General features: G+C 38.5%; 1 protein-coding gene across 8 annotated transcripts in view; it reads right to left on the reverse strand.

Moving 5' to 3' along the window:
* The window catches only part of LOC115231495 (UDP-GlcNAc:betaGal beta-1,3-N-acetylglucosaminyltransferase-like protein 1), a 34763-nt gene that overhangs the window by 13284 nt on the left and 1634 nt on the right, over positions 1-19845 (reverse strand). For 7 of the 8 annotated variants that reach the window (XM_036500454.1, XM_036500453.1, XM_036500451.1 and 4 more), the window contains exons 2-8: positions 19113-19229; positions 17205-17304; positions 15365-15429; positions 10975-11040; positions 9093-9188; positions 7511-7606; positions 6069-6193 (exon numbers count right to left, since the gene is read on the reverse strand). In XM_036500454.1, the coding sequence (XP_036356347.1) occupies positions 6069-6193; positions 7511-7606; positions 9093-9188; positions 10975-11040; positions 15365-15429; positions 17205-17304; positions 19113-19229 (665 nt within the window). Of the gene's footprint in view, positions 1-6068; positions 6194-7510; positions 7607-9092; positions 9189-10974; positions 11081-15364; positions 15430-17204; positions 17305-19112; positions 19230-19845 lie in introns of all 8 variants that reach the window. The other variant, XM_036500455.1, reaches the window with a different exon arrangement.

Genomic DNA, 19845 nt, shown 5'->3' on the forward strand with positions numbered 1-19845 from the left:
TCAAGGAAATGACATGCTGTTTAATAATAGTTAAGTGAAAACATTCCAATTTTCTGTTTCTTTCACCATGGGCAATTACTACAATTAATCAATTAACTCTTAAGAATTGTCATCTTGACTTCAGTTTGCTCTTCAGAGCACAAGTACAAATGACCTTGTTCCCACCGCTACAACTGCCTGTCCAACTACCACTCCCACAATCTGTAAAGTCTACCATGATGCATTCTCTTGGTAACCAGCAGTATGGAGTCAGTCTTGTTCTAAGAGTGCAAACACAGGCTCCTCACCCCACATTTACTTACAAGCATGGAGGGATGTGATTTAGTGGTTGTAAGATTGTAAGATTTCAGGTTTCAATTATTGGACCCCAAACCTTTATTTCATGTTGCATAGTTCATTCAGCAAGCAAAAAATAGTGATCTTGTAATGGACTGGTATCCCATTATTAACATAAACTTTTGGATCGTGTGTGTGCGCACACGCGTGTGTGTGTGTGTGCGCACACGCGTGTGTGTGTGTGTGTGTGTGTGTGTCTCCTTGTATTGAAATCATTTGATAGATGTAAATGAGTGTCATTCATTTCCAATCATCATCATCATCATCATCGTTTAACGTCCGCTTTCCATGCTAGCATGGGTTGGATGATTTTGACTGAGGGCTGGTGAACCAGATAGCTTCACCAGGCTCCAGTCTTGATCTGGCAGAGTTTCTACAGCTGGATGCCCTTCCTAACACCAACCACTCTGTGAATGTAGTGGGTGCTTTTTATGTGCCACCGGCACGGGGGACAGTCAGGTGGTTCTGGCAACAACCTCGCTCAAATTTTTTTACACATCCCACTGGCACAGGTGCCAGTAAGGTGACGCTGGTAACAATCACACTTGAATGGTGCCTTTTATGTGCCACTGACACGGAAGCCGGTTAGCTGCTCTGTCAACGATCACACTCGTATGGTGTTCTTTGCACCCGCTAGCACGGATGCCAGTCATCAAATATGATTTTGATTCTGTGAAAATGTGATTTGCCATGAGGAAATATTACTTTACTTGGAAACAGGTGAGGTTTGGTAACAGGAAGAGCATCCAACTGTAGAAAATCTGCCTCAAATAAACTCTGTCAGACCCATGGAAGTATATAAAAGTGAACATTAAGGGGGATGATGGTATGTCAATAGTCTACATTCCTTTTCCATACTGGCTGGGTTAAGTAAATACCTATTGAAGCCTTGTTTTACATCTGGATGCCCTTCCTGCCACTACTCCTTGTTGTTGTTTTTGTTTTTTGTATTTTTTCAATTAAGATTTATTCCTTCTTCAAAAGCACAGAATCAGAGAATAATTTTGGTGACAAAGAATGTCAACAAACAGCACCATTTTAAGTTTATTTTTATGCAACACACACAAGCAAACATTCACCAAGACAAATTCATTTACAAATTTACACACAAATATCAGTACTGCCTGACTGGCCCCCATGCCGGTGGCATATAAAAAGCACCCACTACACTCAGAGTGGTTGGCGTTAGGTAAGGCATCCAGCTGTAGAAACTCTGACAGATCAAGATTGGAGCCTGGTACAGCCATCTGGTTCGCCAGCCCTCAGTCAAAATCGTCCAACCCATGCTAGCATGGAAAGCGGACGTTAAACAATGATGATGATGATAAGTGTGTGGGGCCATGTTCGAAACGTTATATAGCCACTCTTTTTTCCCATCTTATACTGAGTGTCAAGCTAATACATTCCATGTGTATGTTGTTTTTTGACTTTTGTTGCTTTGTTATTCTTAATTTTCGATTTACTTTATACATATATATATATAAGGCAGACTGTATGACGCATGTGTACGAACAGCCATGCTATATGGCAGTGAAACATGGGCCGTGACTGCTGAGGATATGCGTAAGCTCGCAAGAAATGAAGCCAGTATGCTCCAATGGATGTGTAATGTCAGTGTTCATACTCGACAGAGTGTAGGTACCTACTTCACTCTACTTGTGAAGACCTGTTGAGGCAAGTGAAAATCAAAATCAAAATCGATTAACATCAGTGGAAATTGTAGCTGTGATACCAGTGCCGGTGGCACATAAGAGAACCATCCGAACGTGGCTGTTGCCAGCGCCGCCCCGACCGGCCTCCGTGCCGGTGGCACGTAAAAAGTACTGTCCGATCGTGGCTGTTGCCAGCCTCGTCTAGCACCTGTGCCGGTGGCACATAAAAAGCACCCACTACACTCATGGAGTGGTTGGCGTTAGGAAGGGCATCCAGCCATAGAAACATTGCCAGATCAGACTGGGCCTGGTGCAACCTTCTGGCTTCCCAGACCCCAGTTGAACCGTCCAACCCATGGAAAGCGGACGCTAAACGATGATGATGATGATGATGATGTAACCAATCCTGGAAAAATTCAATTAAACCTAGCACGATTTGAACAGTCAACGTTAAAATACAAAAGACTATGTACTTTGCTCGACGTTTTACATTAGCAAATCAAGAACTTATGAAAATGAAATATGTACATCTTTTGTTCAAGCAAATGTCAGATAAAAAATACTGTTACATTTTCAGATGTTCAAAAAACATTTTAAAAAAATGAAAATTCATTAAATAGCAAGACAATCTCTCTAGAAATATGTAATACAGATAAAATTAATTTGTGGCAAATTGTTCTCTATGAAGTGACAGTTAAACTCTGCACAAGATGTGTGCTATCATTCTAAGCCCGAAGGCTAATACGATTATCTTGGGTGTGTGATGAGCTGTGCTATCTAATATGATGACACACTTTACCAGACCTAGCTTTGCACTCACTAAATTCGGAGTTAATAAACTGTAAAATTAGGTAACGGAACATTTTCTCTTTATTAATGCCTTGAAAGAATTATCCTCAATGAAGGCTCTCTTTCAAAGCATCAAGCCATGTTAAATTTTTTTTATTTTTTCACATTTTGAAAGTCTTATCACTTACATACTAACCACTCCCATACTCTCTACACTGTCTAGCTTACAAAACCTTTTAACAATTACTCTTCATAATAATTTATATATATATATATATATATATATCATCATCATCATTTAGCATCTGCTTTCCATGCTGGCATGGGTTGGACAATTTGACTGAAAACTGGTAAGCAAGAGGGCTGCACCAGGTTCCGATCTGATTTGGCAAGATTTCTAAGGCTGGATGCCCTTCCTAATGCCAACCATTCCCAGAGTGTAGTGGGTGTTTTATACATCCCACTGGCACTGGTGCCATTGACCTGACACCAGCATTGGCCATGACTATGGATGGTCTGACTTGGCTTGACAAGTCTACACAACCATGATATATGGCCAACGGTCTTGGTCACGTGTCACTGCCTCCATGAGGCCCAAGGCTTAAACAACACTTTTTATGTGCCACCAGCACAAGTGCCAGTCAGACAGCACTGGCATCAGCCACGACTAAGATTTCACTCGGTTCAACAGGTCTTCACAAGCACAGTTTATCACACAATAACTGAAGGGTGCTTTTAACAGACCAGTTACATGACACTGACATCAGTCATGACTACAATCTCACTTGGCTTGCTGGGTCTTCTCAAGCACGGCATATCTCCGAAGGTCTTGGTCACTTATCATTGCCTTCGTGAAACCCAACATTCGAAGGTCATGCTTCACCATCTCACTCCATGTCTTCCTGGGTCTACCTCTTCCACAGGTTTCGTCCACCGTTAGAGTGCGACAACTCTTCACACAGCTATCCTCATTCATATGCATCACACGACCATACCAGCACAGTCGTCTCTCTTGCACACCACATTCGATGCTTCTTATGTCCAACTTTTCTCTCAGGACACTTACACTCTGTCATGCATGCACACTGACATTACATATCCAGTGGAGCATATTAGCTTCATTTCTTACAAGCCTATGTTTTACTGCCATTCAGCACAGCTGTCCACATGCAGATATCATACAGTCTGCCTTTCACTCTCAGTGAGAGGCCCTTTGTTACCAGCAGAGGTAGGAGCTCTCTGAACTTTGCCCAGCCTATTCTAATTCTAGTAGCTATGCCCTCAGCGCATCCACCCCCACTACTGACTTGGTCACCTAGGTAATGGAAGCTATCAACTACTTCTAGTTTCCCCCTGGCATGTGATGGAATCTGTTTCCTATACATTTATGGTCTTTATTGTACCTGTGCATCTCCCACACACAAAAACTACCTTACCTATTAACCTTCCTCTGATATTGCTGCACCTCTTATGTATCCATAGCTTACACCAGGTACATCTTATGGAGTTTCTCTATCTTATGGAGTTCATCATCATCATCATCATCATTTAACGTCCGCTTTCCATGCTAGCATGGGTTGGATGGTTCAACTGGTGTCTGGGGAGCCCGAAGGCTGCACCAGGCCAGTCAGATCTGGCAGTGTTTCTACAGCTGGATGCCCTTCCTAACGCCAACCACTCCGAGAGTGTAGTGGGTGATTTTATGTGCCACCGACACAGGTGCCAGACGAGGCTGGCGAACGGCCACGCTCGGATGGTGTTTTTATGTGCCACCGACACAGGTGCCAGACGACCACGCTCGGATGGTGTTTTTATGTGCCACCGACACAGGTGCCAGACGAGGCTGGCGAACGACCACGCTCGGATGGTGTTTTTATGTGCCACCGACACAGGTGCCAGACAAGGCTGGCAGACAACCATGCTCGGATGGTGTTTTTATGTGCCACCGACACAGGTGCCAGACGAGGCTGGCGAACGGCCACGCTCGGATGGTGTTTTTATGTGCCACCGACACAGGTGCCAGACAAGGCTAGCAGACGACCACGCTCGGATGGTGTTTTTTTATATATATATATATATATATATATATATCATCATCATCATCGTTTAACATCCATTTTCCATGCTAGCATGGTTTGGATGGTTTGACCGGGGTCTGGAAATCTAGGAGGCTGCACCAGGCTCCAGTTTGATCTGGCAGTGTTTCTACAGCTGGATGCCCTTCCTAGTGCCAACCACTCCGTGAGTGTAGTGGGTGCTTTTTACATGCCACCATATATATATATATACACACACACACACACACACACACATATAGAAAACAACTGGCTTCTTTTAAATTTCCATGAAGCAAATGCATCTTCAAAGCTTCTGCCTAATATGCTAATGTGCGTATTGGGGCTGAATGTGGTGAGATCATGTGGCTGCAAAGAAAACTTTTCAACCACAAAGCCATATCTGGACCCATGGCCATTCCCCCACCCCACCCTCTCTCTTTCTCTGTTTTTGAAAAGCTGAAATAGTAAAAAAAATGCTTAACACAACGCACAAATTTCTTTCCATAGGTTTGTGTCATTCTGGTTTTTAAAAATTTTTTCTTATATAATTAATAATTTTTTTATTTAAGAAAAATCTTCCATCAAAAACTGTGACTATCAAAAATGTTTTCTAAAAATGTGTGTGTGTGTGTGTGTGTGTGTGTGTGTGTGTGTGTGTGTGTGTGTGTGTGTGTGTGTGTGTGTGTGTGTGTCCTCGTCATCATTGTTTAATGTCTTCTTTCCATGCTGGCATGGGTTGGACGGTTTGACAGGAGCAGGCCAGGCAAGAGCCTGCACCAGACTTCTATGTCTGTTTTGGCATGGTTTTTACGGTTGGATGCCCTTCCTAACACCAGCCACCCAGCAAAGTGGACTGAGTGCTTTTTTACTTGACACAAGCACAGGTGAGGTCAGTTTGGCATGGTTTTTACAGCTGGATGACCTTTCAAATGTCAACCACTTTACAGTGTGGAATGGATGCTATTTTAAGTGGCACCAGCACTGGCAGGGTCACCAAGTAACTTGAGAGGGGAGGGGGAATGGAGGAAGGGATCTTGTGTCAGATGATGAAAAGTTATAGTGAGACAGAGGGACAGAAACATGAGTCTTGCTGTAGGGGAGTACATGGTTACCTGGCCAGAGACAGACAGATATAAAACAGGTAGTTGTGTTATGCAGATACAGTTATTGCCATACATACACAACAAATTCTCAAATAAACCACAACAGATGTAGCACAAAGCAATGCACTTACTCAGAAACTGAGAACGTTGTACAGCTGGAATGATATCTGTACATTAGTAAATCACTATTTACTCTTATTACACTGCCTTTTAAGTCCAGATGTTTATAGAAAAATATCAGGTCCTCAGGTGTTCCCTAAAAATTAGAAAATAACAAACACAAATGGGTAAATGTTACAATATATCCAAAAACGAAATTACAATAAACACATTCTGTTGTGTCTGGGGAGAGTCATTTTCTTTTTGTACCTTATAATGTAACACACTCACTATTCCAAAACTATTGAAAAGGTTGCAAGACGCAACGAAAATTTTAGGAAAATAAAAATAAGAAAAAAAAGTGGAAATTTTACCGTTGAGTGTATTAAATTATAAGGCACAAAAAGAAAATGACTCTCCCCAGACACAACAGAACATGCTTCAACACATGAACTCATCTAAAGAATCTTGCAAACCAAATCCAAAAACGAAATAAAAAGATTATAGCTGAAATAATCTTTTTTGTTTCTTCTATATATTGAGGGAATGAAGAAGCTTCTATATGGTTGTGTTAACAGCCAGAAATACTAGCAAGGCTTTTTCTCAAATCACATACTAGAGTAAAAGAGTAAAGGGTAAAGACTCCCTCCAGTCATGATTGACCACTGCACGTAGAAAGTTCCCCTCCAAGGCACTCTCTAGGCAAGGTTGTTTATGGAAGACCAACAGTTGCCCATGCATACCAGCCTCCCCTCTTAATACCACTGATGTTATCCAAGGGAAAGGCAAAGGCTGATACAGCTTGGCACCAGTGATGTCGCAACTCATTTCTACAGCTGAGTGAACTGGGGCAATGTGAAATAAAGTGTCTTTCTCAAGAACACAACACACAGCCCAGTCCAGGAGTTGAACTCACTACCTCATGATTGTGAGCCTGACAATCTAACCACTAAGCCATGCACCTTCAAAATTATATAATGTAGTCCAAGATATAAGTCAGTAAAAAATAATCACTGATGGAAATCTTTTGATCACAGATCAGTTCAATCAACATTGTACATGGTATTAATATTAAAAATAACTGTTTCATATCAATTCATACATTTATAGTCATCTCCAGTAGCCTATTCCTAGTCATGTACATAATTCAAGGCTGAATATGAATTCAGAACTCAAATTTCTAACATAGGTTTTCAGTCATTCCAAGCCATGCAGCTAGCACAATCTTGATGGTATAGTAATTAAGAGCTACATGTCTTGATACATTTGCTGCGTTAATGGTGGTCCAGATGTAATTATGAAAATACTGGGCCCGAGTAACATTCCACAATTAGCCTTAGAGTAATATGCATGCAGCATTTACACATATCATTTGACCATTTGATAGTTAGGTTAAAAACCTATCCACCCAACTGCCAACCGTCCTTTCTACAGTCATGCAAAAATAGTTGAAGAAAGAAAGAATAACCCTTACTTGACCATCTTCTGAGAAGCCACCGACTTTGTCAAATAATTCTCGAGAGCAAAACCAAGTTGGCATGGCAATTGTGGGACCATGGGATGTAAAAATCTATAAACATTATAAACTTAATTACAGAAAGATGCTACATACAAATAACATAATAATAATTTCTTAATGGAGCAACAATTTTTCTATATACGGGGTCAGGTAAGTGGCAAGTTGTAGAGTTTATACCTTTCCCAAAAATATTTACTCAGTGAAGGCATTTACCATTAACAAATAAAAATTAGCATGAACTCAGCAACTGGTTAACCACAAACAAGGTAACAGATTCTTTTCTTACGGTCTTATGGCCTTGTTTGTTATTTCGGCAGAAGCAGAAAACACGTAAAGAATAAAACGGTCTTGATTTTATCAAAATATGGCACAGGGGATTTCTTTTTGACCAAATATGAAGACCCCCCATGTTTTAGAAGAGGCATCAATGGAAAGTGTAATGTTCATGCTTTTCTCAAAGGAGTGTAAGGGAAGTGATATAGTTTCATCAGAGGACTAAAACCAGTTTACTATCTTGACTCCCCAGGAGTTTACTTCTTGGTCAAACGTGCTGGCTCTGGTATTGACTATAGTGATTGGTAAGGAAAAAAGTACCAGGTTTTCAGAGTAAATATTTTTCCCACTTATTTTTTTCGTTTGTTTGAATTAAGTGGCAAAAAAACAAAAGATATTATTTTTTCATTTAACTAAACAAAGGATAGGTTGAAAAGTATGACTTTTATTAAGTTACAAAGTAATACCAGTAGTTAAATTTGAACTCAAATGAAGGCACGTAGTTGGCATTGATGTATTTTTGAAAATGGAATCATAGAGAGTATTTAACAAGTTAACAGGCATAGGAGTGGCTGTGTGGTAAGTAGCTTGCTTACAAACCACATGGTTCTGGGTTCAGTCCCACTGTGTGGCACCTTGGGCAAGTGTCTTCTACTATAGCCTTGGGCCGACCAAAGCCTTGTGAGTGGACTTGGTAGACAGAAACTGAAAGAAGCCCATCGTATATATGTATATATACATATATATATATTTGTTTCTCTCCTTGTTTTTTCTGTGTACCTTTCTGTAGAAGAGCGTAGGCTCGAAACGTAAAAGACTTTTTCTATTCCTGAGCATTATACTAATACATCTGTTTATTTTGTACACTACTTGTCTTCGTCTTTTGTTTTTTTTGTAAACTTTCTCTCTCTCTCTCTCTCTATATATATATATATATATATATATGTATGTGTGTGTATATGTTTGTGTGTCTGTGTTTGTCCCCCCAACATCGCTTGACAACTGATGCTGGTGTGTTTACGTCCCCATAACTTTTGCGGTTCAGCAAAAGAGACCAATAGAATAAGTACTAGGCTTACAAAGAATAAGTCCCGGGGTCGATTTGCTTGACTAAAAGTGGTGCTCCAGCATGGCCACAGTCACATGAATGAAACAAGTAAAAAAAGAGTAAAGAGAGTATACATGTACTTCTGATTAGAAGGAATTAATCATCTGATGAACAGTTACCACATGAGAAGCAGATAAATACATTATAATCCTTCACCTGGGTTTGAAGTTGTTCCTCATTTAATGTGTTTGCCCACAATGTAAAACGTTTCATTGAATCTGATGGTTCTCGGTGGAAACGGCTTCCAATAAGCTAGAAGGCAAGAAACAGTATAAGGCATAAATAATGATAAAATATCAAGCAAAACTGGTTTTTTTTTTGACATAATGGCACAAACTGAGAGATAGGTCCTTACAGGTTTTGGTTTAAAGTCCTCTTAGTTACAGTTTTACTATTTCAGAGAAAATACTGTTGATATTCTTATGGTTAACCCTTTCGTTACTGTATTTATTTTGAGATGCTCTGTGTTTCTTTCAATTACTTTAAATATAACAAAGAATTTAGTAAAATAACTTAGTTATCATTCAGTTAGTGTTAGGAACATAAATTGCGGCTAAGGTTTGGTGGAAGATTTTAATTCAAAACTTATGAAAACAAGACATTTGTACTGAGAGCCAGAGCTGGTTTCAGCTGGATTGGTAACAAAAGGGTTAAATAGCTCAGATCAGCTTCAATTGAAGAGATTTAAGACACAAAACTAGCTAATTAAATAAATAATACAATCAGTGTTTTTTGGTCATTGCCAACTCATTATCTTTTTAAATTTAATTCAAGTTTTTCTAAAATTTTAGACTTAAATATATACTTTTCATTTTAAAATTATAGAGCATCTGTTGTTGCTAAACTCTGAGTCAACTCTTATTAAACAGAACTGTACAATTCACCAGCTTTTCCCTGCTACTGTTTTTATCCTTCTTATTACCCAAAACCATTTCATTTGTTAGCCATCCTTCATTCTTAATACTGTCCCTTCCTCATCGTTTCCTATCTTCTGAACCCCACCTTTTTCTGCACTGCCAGTCATTTCCTACTCTCTCCCCAGCCACCCCCAACTTATATACCATATTGGTCAACCACCCACCTACCCCTTATCCACCATCAACCTACCCAATTTCTACAACTGACTCCAAACTACTCTCCCTGACCTTCTCTACTTATCATCCCTTAACACCTGTATTTTATTATATTCACACCCTAACCCATTCCCTCACTTTTCCATACTCTTGCAATGTCTATGCACATCCACTCCCTGTCCCCACTCATTGATATTTGTTCCTAACTCAAGGATCCACCCTGACATCTCATAACCACTATTTTATCTCTTTCCAGTTCCATGGTCACCCCCATCATCTCTTTTATAATGTTATTAGCCATATAGCTCTTCAAAAGCAAGAAACCTCTTCTGCTCTAGCCCCTTCTCTCATACTTTAACCCTCCATCTCCTACTATGATGCCATCTCCCGCTCTACAGTAGCCCTATTTAGTTGAAAGGAATCTTGATTTGTTTTACAAGCTTCATGACAACCTCATTAGGGCTGGTGTCACAGATAAAGCACCCACCCCTGTACACTCTATGAAGTGGTTGGCATTGGGAAGTACATCCAGCTGCAGAAACTGGAACACAATGCAGTTCTTGGACAGTTTGGCATGTCAAACTGTTCTATTCATGCTAGCATAGAATAGAGACATTAAATGATGATGATGATGATACTGATGATGACGACGATTGGCAGAAACGTTAGCACGCCGGGCAAAATGCATAGCCGTATTTCGTCTGCCGTTACATTCTGAGTTCAAATTCCACCGAGGTCGACTTTGCCTTTCATCCTCTCGGGGTCAATTAAATAAGTACCAGTTACACACTGGGGTCGATATAATCGACTTAATCCATTTGTCTGTCCTTGTTTGTCCTCTCTGTGTTTAGCCCCTTGTGGGTAGTAAAGAAATAGATTATGATGATGATAAGTGTCATAGAAATGTCTGTTTTTCAGAGGGGATGAAAAAGTATAGCTTAGCTGAGTGAAAGACTTCTACATACACACTCTGGATGTTCGAAGGCAGCATTGTATTGAATTTGTACTCGTTCTACACTCATGACATCATCCTGAAACGGCATATCATTATTATTAATTCATTACTGAAATCTAGAATGAAATGACAGAATTATCAGTTTTAAGAAAAAGATATAAATTTTTTTTTTTTTTTTTTTTTTTTTTAATTTTTTTTTTTTTGTAATGGAATAAAAACTATTTTTCATCTAAAGCAACATGGAAAGTGTGAATAACAAAATACATTTCAAAAGAAAAATTTTTAATAAGAAAAAGAATGTGAAACAGAAATAAAATAGTAAAAACAAAAGACTATTGATAATGTAGAATAAAAGAGTTAAAGACTATCACATACAATAGAATAACATGGAACAGAAAGATAACAATAAGATTGAAAAAAGAACACTGCACAAAACAATATGTGAGATAAAAACAGAATAAAAGAATACTACACAAACTAGAAAATAAAATACAAATTGAACATTATGGAATGAAAGAATGTTTATTATTAGAAATAAAAGAATGCAACAAAATAATCTTATCAGAGATAAAAATAAGACATAATGGAATGAAAGAATAAAAGAATGCATCACCAACAAAAATGAATAAGGAATTCTTTTTTGTCATGTGTTTATCTTTCACAACTAAAACCAGCAAAAAAAGGTTTCTTGTTTGTCATTCCGTGTTTTGTCTATATTATATTTAGCTCAAAGGACTCAGTCAAGAACGCTATAATGTAATATGGAACTAAATATGTTTTAGAAATGTCTCCAGGCTTCTATAAAAGAGCTCACTCACTCGCTTTCACTTTCTCTCTCTCTTTCTGGGGAATTCCACATTTACAAAAACCTGTCATCGATAACAAGAATAATAAACTCATTCTTGCCTAAAATCTTATATTTTCTTGCAAAGACATAAATTTATATAAATGCAAGGCTTTTAAGAGTAGAAATACAAAGTTGTGATATGGTCATACTTTTCCCAAAAACATCATCAAAGCAAGTAAAAAATATTCTAAGAAACTAAAACTAAATTGTGCCTTCAGCTCCCCACAATATGGGGTCAGCATAATCCCCTTCATCACTTTGTCGCTTTCAACTTTAATTTTAATCATCAATGAAGGAGCCATTTTTGCATTTGTTTAGCAGTTAAATCTCCCTCAAACCATACCCTACTGAGAAAGAAGATATAGAACAGCATAGCACTTTATACGTGTCTGAGGGAAAAGATCATAGATGGAACACCTCTGGTCTTGATCTACATCATCAAAGCTGGCTTGGAGTTAAATTATAACCACAGCAACTTATTGTCATCAATCATTAACTTCTCTCTCTCTCTTTCCTGTTACTAGATAATGGTCTGGTACAGATGTAGATGATAGAGCTCAGCAATCAGGAAATAGTCGGACAATTTTTTATGATGACATTAACAATTATTTTCTGCTGCTAATAGTAATCATAAAGACATTAAAAATTCATACAGCAGTTATAGCAAAGATATTCTCTGGTGATCATGCATTTAGAACAATTGATACTTCATCCAATTGTTGGATTTCCTTCTTCAAAGCCAGAAAATATTTTAGCAAGCTGGCAGAATCTTCAGAGTGTTGGATAAAATACCTTGTGGCAATTGTTTAGACTCTTTATGTCTAAACAAGTGAGTTCAAATCTCTCTTAGGTTACTTTTGCTTTTGACCCTTTCGGAATTTGATAAAATTAAATACCAATCAAGTAACTGGAGTTGATGGTATCAGCTAACCACTTTCCCCTCAAAACTAGTGATCTGGTATTTCGTTTTTGGATTTGGTTTGCAAGATTCTTTATATGAGTTCGTGTATTGAAGCATATTCTGTTGTGTCTGGGAAGAGCCATTTTCTTTTTGTGTCTTATAATGTAATAATAAAAATAAGAAATACGTGGAAATTTTACCAGTGAGTGTGTTACATTACAAGGCACAAAAAGAAAATGACTCTCCCCAGACACAACAGAATAGTGGTCTGGTACTTATATCAGAAACCAATGTTGTTGTTGTTTTGTTGCTGCTGCTGTTGTTGTTGTTGTTCTTCTTCTTCTTCTTGCTAAGCAGCAAATTGGTAGAACTATTAGCACATCAGACAAGATGCCTAGCAGCATTTCTTCTGGCTTTGTTTTCTGCCAACATCAACTTGACTTTTCATTCTTTCAGGGTTGATAAAATAAGTACCAGTCAAGCACTGGAGTTGATGTAAGTGATTCTCTCCCTCCCCCAAAATTTCAGGCCTTGTGAAAAAAAAAAAAAGATTCGAGCGAGGTCATTGCCAGTGCTGCCTGACTGGCCCCCATACCAGTGGCACGTAAAAAGCACCCACTACACTCTTGGAGTGGTTGGCGTTAGGAAGGGCATCCAGCTGTAGAAACTCTGCCAAATCAAAATTGGAGCCTGGTGCAGCCATCTGGCTCGCCAGCCCTCAGTCAAAATCGTCCAGCCCATGCTAGCATGGAAAGCGGACGTTAAACGATGGTGATGATGATTACTACTACTTCAACTACCACTACATGCTATATTAGTTTGCAGGGATCTTGTCTTGAGGTTTGGTGATAATAAGTCTCCTCAAATCTCAGGAATTTTTCTTAGGATTCTTGCAGAATAAAAGATTGCACTTTTCTGCAGCTTGATAATATAAGTCTCAATTCCAATATCCTTCAGCCTCTTAGGAAGCAATCTGAGTGCTGTGCCAAGTGCACCAGTTACCACAGGAATAATTATCATCTTTATCGTTGCCAGTACCGCCAGACTGGCCCTCATGCTGGTGGCATGTAAAAGCACCAACACCATTTGAGCGTGGCCATTGCCAGTACCACCAGACTGGCCTTCGTGCCGATGGCATATAAAAGCACCCACTACACTCTCGGAGTGGTTGGTGTTAGGAAGGGCATCCAGCTGTAGAAACTTTGCCAGATCAGATTGGAGCCTTGTACAGCCATCTGGTTCACCAGTCCACAGTCAAATCATCCAACTCATGCTAGCATGGAAAGCGGACGTTAAATGATGATGATGATGATCTTACACAATCTCTTAATCTCTCTTCCTAAGTCATGATATTTCCCAATTTCTTTGGTATCCACTCTATTATATGGTATTATACAGTCTATGATCTCATACTGTTTGTTTCTTTTGCCCTCTATAATCATGTTTAGTTTTCTTACTTCAATAGTATGGTCAGTATTTATGGGGAAGTCCCATAAAATACTGTAATTCTTATTCTTTATAACAGCCTTTGGCTTGTGTTCATTTCACTCTCTCGTATTTCTAGGCTGTAGCTAAGAGACTGCATCAAGCCATCTATATCCAACATGTATACTTTAAACTTTGCCATTTCTGTACTGCTAACTATCACTCTCTCTTCAGTGGAACATTTCTACTGCCAGTCATCACCTACTCTTACTTTTGTCAATCATCCACTCTCAACTCCATCCCAATAACCCTGCCTTTTCTAACATACTCTTGCTTCTTCCATTCACCCATCCTGGTCCTCCTGCTGTCATCACTTTCTCTCATGTTCTCCTCAGTCACTTAAGAGACTTTGCACATTCTAGATAATTGAATTCTCTCAACACTTACTCTTTTGCCCCTTTCATCCACCTATTTCTAGCTGTTCTGCTATTACCACACTCTGTCTCTTTCTATCGGTTTCTTCTAATATCCTCTTTGGTTTACATATCATAGCTTACTGAGTACCCTCTAAATTTTACTGCTTCCAAGGCATACATACATATGTGGTAGTACAACAAAAGAAAGAACTTGCACAGTCACTCTGCATGGTGAGAGAGATAACTTTTCTCGTATTGGTGCTCTAAAAAATGCACCCAATGTACACTATGGAATGGTTGGCAAATGAATAGAGAAAGTGTAGGGATGTGAGGTCCCTTTAGTCCTATCTTGTTTAGGACTTAACCTCTCTAGAGTTGGTGCCACAAGAATGCACCTAATATACTCAGTAAAGTTGTAAAAAAGTTGTGATTGAAGGTCATCTACTGAGGAAACCAAACTAAATGATACATACAAGTACCAGTTGATGAAAGCAACAGCTCCTAATAAGAAATTACTCAGCTGATGGAATCCTGTCAAACCTATGCCTGCATTAAAAGCAGACATTTAATGTTGATGATTGCACAAGTCAAACAACAGTGTAAAAAGCTACCTCAGAAGATTCTCTTTCATCCTGACCAATTCCATCACAACTCTTCTTGTTGCTGACTAGAGTTTGAATAAATTGCAGCTTTGTTTGTTCATATTCGTCCGTTTTAGGTATCATATAAATTACATTCACTCAATTTATAGACAAACCTACATTTATGAAGGTAAAATTTCATACTTGAAAAAACAGTTAATCACACTTACAGCATCCAAAAAGCAAAGGAAATGGCCACAACTATTTTCCACAGCTCTGTTTCGAGCAAAACCAACTGCAAGTAAAAAGAAGCAAAAATTTGTTTAGTTTAATAATAATATGAGCATAACTACTTGCTTATACACAATCCATGAGTCATTTCAGGTAAATCGTACAACAAAGGTATATTAAGTTAATCTATACATAATGAATTTTTATTTATTTATCTTTTTAAAAGAATAAAAATAACATTTGAGTAGAGGCAAAATGGCTCAGTTAACAAACTACTTAACCCTTTAGTATTCAGATTATTCAATCAAACATAATGCCTACTGATTCCCATTGATTTGAATTAATCATGCATTATCTCATATCTTCAAGATCTTAATGGTGTAATTACTTAATGTAGAATAACATTGTAGGGTTGGTGTGAGAGCCTGGATCTGGTCAGTTTGAACATAAAACAGATTAGCTATTTTGGCCGGATATGGCCGGTTTAAATACTAAAGGGTTAATTACCAGATCATAGATTTAAAGGTCAAACTCTCTCACTCTCATCATTTAACATCTATTTTCCATGCTGGCATGGGTTGGATGGCTTGACAAGAACTGGCAAGGCCAGAGACAACACCAGGTCCCATAGTCTGTTTTGGCTGGCTTGATGACCTTCCTGATGCTAACCACTTTACAGAGTGTACTGGGTGCTTTTTACATGGCACCAACACCAGAGCTTTTTACATGGCACCAGCACCCTGAAAACAATTTGTAATATCTCTAGACAAAATAATACATCTTATTTGCTTCCATTCACTGGAAATATACCAAGTGTTTGATGTATGTGAACTTAAATATTTTGAAAACTTATAACATGCACTATCTCAATTTTAGCAGGCCCTTTCTTGAACTACCATTTATCTACATTCTGATTTTGTGTTTATATCAAAATCAAAATCAATTCGATGACTGGCATCCATGCTAGCGGGGTGCAAAGAGCACCATACGAGTGTGATCGTTAACAGAGCGGCTATTCAAGTATGATCATTACCAGCATCACCTTACTGGCACTTATGCCTGTGCTAGTAGGGTGCCAAGAGCACCATCCAAGCATGATCGTTGCCAGAGCAGCCAACTGGCTTCCGTACCCATGGCATGTAAAAGGGCACCATTCGAGCATGATCGTTACCAACATCGCTTCACTGGTACATGTAAAAAGATTCGAGCGAGGTCATTGCCAGTACCGCCTGACTGGCCCCCAGAGTGGTTGGTGTTAAGAAGGGCATCCAGCTGTAGAAACTCTGCCAGATCAAGATTGGAGCCTGGTGCAGCCATCTGGTCCGCCAGCCCTCAGTCAAAATCGTCCAACCCATGCTAGCATGGAAAGCGGACGTTAAACGATGATGATGATGATGATGAAGATGCAGAGTGATTTTCTGGGGCATAGTTTTGGATAAGAAGTGCACCATATAAGTATACCACTCAGTTAAACAATATCTTTCATCTTCTTAGAAATTAATGAAAAGCAGTACAAGTAATATACTACAGAAATACAATGCTCCTACAAATTCAGTTTATACTCTACAAACGAACAAAATTAATATTTTTAAAAAATATTTTTTTTAAATATTAAAAAAAACTTGTCGCAGATACAATGATGTTAAGTTTTTGAACTTAATCCATAGACAAGTTTTGTTCTTATATTGAACTAATTCACTTCACATAGACAGATAATGTGCACAAAGAAGTTATGAATTTTAAAGCTTCTTATCTTTTGAGGCCAAAAATTGCAGGTTTCAGATCTGTATAAAAAAGATATCTATAAATAAAGGAGAAAATGTAACGTTAGTGACTTACCTCCCTTGGGCGAACCATATTTATTTTTCATTAAAGTAACTTGGATATTTTTTTCTTTTAATTTTGATCTCCAAACCTCTAAAAGGTCAAATGAATCATCCTAAAGTTTCAAATAAATAATATCAATTATTATTATCTCATTTTTTTATTATTATTATTATTATTATTATTATTATATTATTATTATTATTGAGTGATAGAGCAGTGCATGCCATCAAAGTGACATTGGGGTAAAATATACGAAGCCCAGTATACCCATCATGACTACCCGTCTGATAAGGGTACACCAGGCACATGCATCACAACCATATGTGTGCAACATGATCTCATATCAAGATAAACAGCGCATGACCTTGCAGTTGGAGCCCAGTTAGTGGCTCTCGTGGCTTCTGATCTTAACTGATTGGAAGTGTTATCATGTACATTGTTTTGTCTTGGTATAAAAGATGGGCTACAGCAAATATTCTGCTCAATACCACAGATTTGCTTGTCAGTTGTTTGACCTTAACCAGTTGAGCATGTCCCTTAGTGGCTGACAATATGTGCATCTCTGATCATGAGCAGAAGTAGTGGGGGAGAATCATAGCTATGTGTTGAGAGGGATTCTTTGGGGTTTGAATAATTCACCTCTGGAAACATGGGTGTTTCGTTCAACATCCTCAAACAACTCTTACTCAGGGACCTGTTGAGTGGGATGGGTTACTCGACTAGAAGGAAATTCTAACTGGGCCCCAACTGCAAGGTCATGCACTGTTTATCTTGATATGAGATCACCATGTCACGCACATATGGTTGTGATGCATGTGCCTAGTATACCCTTATCAGATGGGTAGTCATAAATAGATAATTTTACATAGGTGGAACGATTAGAGGACATTTTCACAGTTATTTTAAGACCAAAACCAGCTTCCTAACTTCATTCCTTGCCAAGATATCACATTCTGAAAGTCACAAAATTTTGACTGTGTTTTTCTCAGTTTTTAAGTTGTGGCACTTATGACTGTCTGTTACTAAACACCTCATTTGGTGATATACATCTTGTTTGTTCAAACAAGTAGAAACCTTTATGATAGACACAGACATCAAGTGTTAATGAACTTATCATTATAGCATGTTGACAGCTGAAAGTTTGTTTATTGTGTTCCCTTTTGTGCATGTGACTGTGTGCATGCATGCTTGCGTGTGTGCATGTGTAAGTGTGTCATTGTGTAGGACATTTATGTATGCAGCTAGCACTGTAGTACTCTAATACTGGATACATATGTATGGTGTAGAGGATCAACGACTATTCAGAGCTAAAGTATTTTTGGGCCCTGAAGAGATAAATTCAGCTTTAGGATGCGCAGTTCAAGAATTTGGACCAGGAGATCTCCATTTCCAGCGACTTTGAGGGCCACCTCCCAGTGGTGTCGGGCGTTAACGAAGAGCCCTCGACTACAACAAGACGACCTAAGTTTTTTTCTTTTTTCCGAAGGTCTGGGGGTCTCCCGCCCCTAAGCCCTAGACCATCACCTAATCACCCTTACCCGTCTTGTTGCTTAACAACAAGAACAGCTTTAGGATGCAACATTAACTATAATAATAGAAGTTGCAGAGTCACCATAAGAGTCATTGGAAAGTGTGAACTTTTGTAGTGAATTTTATAGAGAGACTGTAGTGTTGTGATTGTGTTTTTTTATACATTTAGCAACTGTGTCTTAGTATTATTAAATAAGATTACATTGACATATCAACTTTATTCGCAACCATGCTACAAACCTAATGGTAGACAACTAGGTTGCATGTGAACAACATTTGTCATTTCTGTGCCTCTATACTAAATTCAAGATATATAATACATGAACAGTACTCAAGTGTAGGGCAAATTTGTGCTTTATATCATCATATGTTTCAGACTGCAATACTTACTGTACTGGCATCATCATATGCTGATAATTCCAAAGAACCTGTAAATGTCTGATCAGATATTGACTTCAAACATTCATCCAACCACTTAGAAGCATTGTGCACAGGTAAAATGATGCTCTGTCAAAAGTAAAAAAAGAAAATGTTAGTAAAATATTCAGTATTTAACTGTTCGTGTAAAATTGATTTCTACCAAAAACTGAAAAGGTGGTACTTTATGAATGAAGACAGAGATAAGATATCATAAAGGCAATGGGTGTATGAGATATACAGCTCACTAGTTCAAAAAGAGCAGCCAGCAGAAATGTTAGCACACCGGGTAAAATGCTTAGCAGTATTTCGTCTGCCGCTACGTTTTGAGTTCAAATTCTGCCAATGTCAACTTTACCTTTCATCCTTTTGGGGTTGATAAACTAAGTACCAGTTACGCACTGGGGTCGATATAATCGACTTAATACATTTGTCTGTCCTTGTTTGTCCCCTCTGTGTTTAGCCCCTTGTGGGTAGTAAAGAAATAGGTATTTCATCTGCCACTATGTTCTGAGTTCAAATTCTGCCAAGGTCGATTCTACCTTTCATCCTTTCGGGGTTGATTAAATAAGTACCAGTTATGCACTGGATCGATATAATTGACTTAATCCGTTTGTCTGTCCTTGTTTGTCCCCTCTGTGTGTAGCCCCTTGTGGGCAGTAAAGAAATAAGAAATCATTGTAGCAAACAGTAGAGAAAATGAACC

Source organism: Octopus sinensis, linkage group LG2 (genome assembly GCF_006345805.1).
Source record: "Octopus sinensis linkage group LG2, ASM634580v1, whole genome shotgun sequence".
Taxonomy (NCBI): domain Eukaryota; kingdom Metazoa; phylum Mollusca; class Cephalopoda; order Octopoda; family Octopodidae; genus Octopus; species Octopus sinensis.